Below are 4040 nucleotides of genomic sequence, written 5' to 3'. Positions count from 1 at the left end.
TAGAGGGAGAGCATGGAAGTGGTGATAACGCATCAGCATCGGGCAACACGGGTAGCGACTGGACTAAGTTATGGAAGACGGATGTGCCATCGAAGGTGAAGTTGTTTTTATGGCGTTTTGCACGCAGCTCTATCCCAACAGCGGAGCTACTCCACCATAGAAACATGTCGACTACTTCTACATGTGTGTTTTGCGGTGCCAGAGATTTATGGAGACATGCTTTGCTTGAGTGCGCGATGGCAAGCAGCGTGTGGGCGATATCTGACGATTCTCTTGTTGAACAGATGAGCCAGCATGATGGTGAGGATGCAAGGGAATGGATTTTTGCTCTGAAGAATACTCTCTCGCATGAACATTTTGTACGTATGACGGTTACCTTGTGGGCAGCTAGAAGGAAAGCTATATATGAGGATATATTCCAGAGTCCGCATGCAACACACACATTCATTAACTCGTTCCCGAGCGATCTTCAAGTGATCAAGAACGTGTCTAATACTGTTGTGCAGGCCAGAACGGCGCGACCAACTCATTGGTTACAACCGGCGTGGGGTACATCTAAAATTAATGTAGATGCAGCCTGCATGGAGAGTTCAAGTGTTGGTGCGGTTGCAGCGGTGTGCAGAAGCAGGGAGGGTATTTTTCTCGGTGCGTCCACTGTCATGTTCAAGGGCATCTCTGACCCTACAACACTGGAAGCAATGGGAGTCAGGGAATCGATGGCACTAGCAGAGGATCTCCAGTTACAAGCGATTCATGTGGCGACGGATTGCATGAAAGTGGTGAACGATATCAAGCAGAAGAGTAACCCGGTCTATGGGGCCATAATACATGAGATCATAGAGTACTCTAGTACCTTTAATTCTTGCACTTTTGTTCATGAGTTTAGGAGCTCGAATGTCGAGGCTCACAATTTAGCGAAGCATGCTTTGGGACTGGGGTTTGGTCGCCATGTCTGGTTAGGCCACCCCGGTGATCTTACTTTCGTCCCTGTAAACATTGTGATGGTCTAATAAAAGCTTCGCTTGATTGTCTCAAAAAAAAATTAAATGCAGTTAACTGAACTACACTTTCAATCCGCTGCAGATATGTCATCTGCAGTCATGACAACAGACTTGACTAATTCAAGACATAGTGAATCAGACATCCTTCTCTTTTCCAAAGTACTAATATACCATTGCATATCTGATATGTCAAGGCAAATCATGATCAACCGTTGGCACAACTCTAGCAACGCGTTGATTGTTCTGGTACACATACTTGTTGGCCCAGTACAGGTAGTTGAGGAAGCCGAGTAATCCGATAACAGCCACAACCCAGTAGAACAGGTCAAGATGACTAGTGTTCAAGCTTGCACCCTCGAGCCAGCCTACCCGGTGACCATGCCTTGTCGCCCTGTTCACAGCATCCACCAGGAATGTGGCCATCAACGACGCGAGCCCCAGATCACACCAGAACAGCGCCGTGGCTATCGACTTCATGCCCCGTGGCGCCTCACTGTTGAAGAACTCGAGTAGCCCGGTGAACGACGTCACGTCCGACACGCCGAGCAGGAAGAACTGAGGTGCGAGCCAGAAAAGGGACATCTGCACCTCAGCCCGCTTCCTCTTTTTCTCGACAACCGCTGCGATGACGCAGGCAAGTATCATGGAGGCAAAGCCTATACCGATGCGCTGCAAGTGGGTGATGCCGCCTCTGTAGCCCGTGCGCCTTCGCAGGAACGGCACGATGAACTGGTCATAGACCGCAAGCATCAACATCTGGAATGTGATGGGGATGACGAAGAGTGTCGCCGGGGAAATGTGGATCTTGCCGAGCCTCGTGTTGGTCAAGCCACCTTGCTGCACCGTGAACGTGAAGAGGATGATGCTCGATATGTATCCAATCACGGAGCTGATGAAGATGGGAAGCATGCGGAGCACAATCTTGGTTTCCTCCACCTTGGTCACGCTGCAGACCAACCAGTCCCCCTTTTCACCACGGTTGATGCAAGCTTTATCGAGAAATCTGGCACCATGCATCATCACAGAGTTAGGGAATGGATTCTGAAAACACTATGGGGTACGCTACTCTCTGTGGCGACTTGATAAGTGCAAGTAATTAAAAACATGGTTCGATTCACCCAGTCTTACTTCAGACTATTTGTTTGAGAGAGCGAGCCATTGTAACCTGTCCCCACCTCGGTACTGCTTTCATGTGCTTCTTCTAGCCCCTCACCAACTTCAATCTTCCTGTTTCGGAAGGCAACCACAAGAACCTGGGAGAAGCAAAATTGAAGTCAACACAAGCAACATACTATTATGTTTTGAGCTAGGAAGTAGCTTGTACCACCTGCAGTATTCGAGTCAGAGGACTTCCTTGTGGTACTTGGTTGCGGTAGAAAGGGAGACCAGCAGCAACTACGAGCAATCCGAGCAGAACTATGACGGCACACAACCCTAGTGCGATATCCCACCCTTTGTAGTCCTGGAGCCACACTATGAGAATCAGCCCTACGAAACCTCCAAAAGAGATTCCGAAGGTATACCAGTTAAAGAAGCTGGACTGCTGGTGGGACTCTTTGGGATCTTCATGGTCAAATTGGTCTGCTCCAAGGGACGGCAAGCAAGATCGTATACACCCATCACCAAATGCACTCAGATACAAGCCTACGTACAATAAGGCAGCGTTCTTGCCCTGGACCTCTTTGCAATTGTTTGGCTCTGCTTCAATATTGCAAGGGGGTGGGTGGAGGGAGGGTAGGTAGGCTTGCAGTGCGAGCAGTCCGTATCCCTGCACAAATTAATGCATGCTCGATCAATTATGCTACAATAACATTACATATCTTAGTTCCCTACTTGAATACGGATTAATGTTGGCATGAAGGAAGTCCTCGTTTATCGGCGCTAATAAGTGGGTTTCATTGTCAAGGATATGCCAAAGTATGTACTGTATCTTTCGCACCAATTGAGTTATATGAAAACATGACAAGTTATAAGGCAGTTTTAAGTTTCAGCATACCGCAGGTATGCTAAAGGCACATTGCTGTTTTTGTAAGGTATATTTATACTCCACTCTCACCATGCCGCTTACAATTTCGTACACCCAAAATTGATTATGGCTTATGGTTTGTGTCGATTATAGTACATGCCAGGCTAAATGGTTGGATGACATTTCCTCTTCTTCTTTTCAAACAATTGTTCTCACTGATTTTGTTAATGAAATCAGGTCTCTATTTTGCTTTTTCAAAAAGTAAATGTATCCCAAGTTCCCAAACAAATTTCAGCTTTGGAAATTTACATCAGAATTGCGGACAGCACTTCCTTCAAATTTGGTGAGGCCACATCGAAATGAAGAAAATTACAATAATAAAACAAATCAAATCTATGATACTATGTTAGTCATTTTTAGCACTTATCAGAGTATAATTTTAAGATACTAGGATTTCATATTCACTTCTTTCTACTGATAAAGCCGCATATGTTTAACATGATTCATAAAGAAACGCATGTTTTATTGCCGTCTCTGTTATTGGCTGGTTCTAGTTAAACAAAGAATAACTCCTTTGAGTCAATAGAAAAATAGAAATCATGTAGATAACTGAAGAGATGAAGATGTATATTACCAGAAACATAAATGGACCAATGAGGAGCATAGTTTTGGCGCGAGTGATGTAGGAGTCAGAGAGGAAAGCTCCGATCATTGCAAACCCAGATGTGGCGCCAAAGAAATTAGCAGCTGTAGTCACCGAGCCCGAAACCCCCATATGCATTGTTCCGTGGAGATAAGTAACCATATTCAGCACGTTTGGGACAATAACCACGTTTGTTACCACAGTCAGAACTGCAAATGGGAAACAACGCACAAAAGTGATTCAATGTCTTAAACTCAGAAGCTTACAATGAGATATTGTATGTGCAAGCATGTGTAAACATGTATGCAAATAAGGACTCGGCCTGTATAGTGACTTAATTACCATACAAAAACCATGCTGCTCTGACTCCACCGTGCACCTCTTTGTTGATGGTTTTTCCCCTCCAATTCACAAAGACTCCAACTGCCAT

General features: G+C 45.4%; 2 protein-coding genes across 2 annotated transcripts; one reads left to right on the top strand and one right to left on the bottom strand.

The window, feature by feature from the left end:
* Positions 1-236: 236 nt before the first annotated feature.
* Positions 237-1010, top strand: LOC147968054 (uncharacterized). The gene has a single exon (XM_087523369.1). The coding sequence runs from the start codon at positions 237-239 to the stop codon at positions 1008-1010; it is 774 nt and encodes a 257-aa protein (XP_087379495.1).
* Positions 1011-1156: 146 nt separating this feature from the next.
* LOC125528075 (protein NRT1/ PTR FAMILY 4.5-like) lies at positions 1157-4040 on the bottom strand. Its single transcript, XM_048692593.2, has 5 exons — positions 3953-4040; positions 3602-3819; positions 2329-2769; positions 2130-2254; positions 1157-2004 (listed from the first exon to the last, which is right to left on the bottom strand). The coding sequence occupies exons 1-5, from the start codon at positions 4038-4040 to the stop codon at positions 1191-1193; spliced, it is 1686 nt and encodes a 561-aa protein (XP_048548550.2). The 3' UTR covers positions 1157-1190.

The sequence above is a fragment of the Triticum urartu genome, chromosome 5A, assembly GCF_056163025.1.
Source record: "Triticum urartu cultivar PI428250 chromosome 5A, HENAU_Tu73, whole genome shotgun sequence".
In the NCBI taxonomy this organism is placed as follows: Eukaryota; Viridiplantae; Streptophyta; class Magnoliopsida; order Poales; family Poaceae; genus Triticum; species Triticum urartu.
Note: the sequence above shows the minus strand (reverse complement) of the source record. Positions and strands in the feature narration are given on the sequence as shown.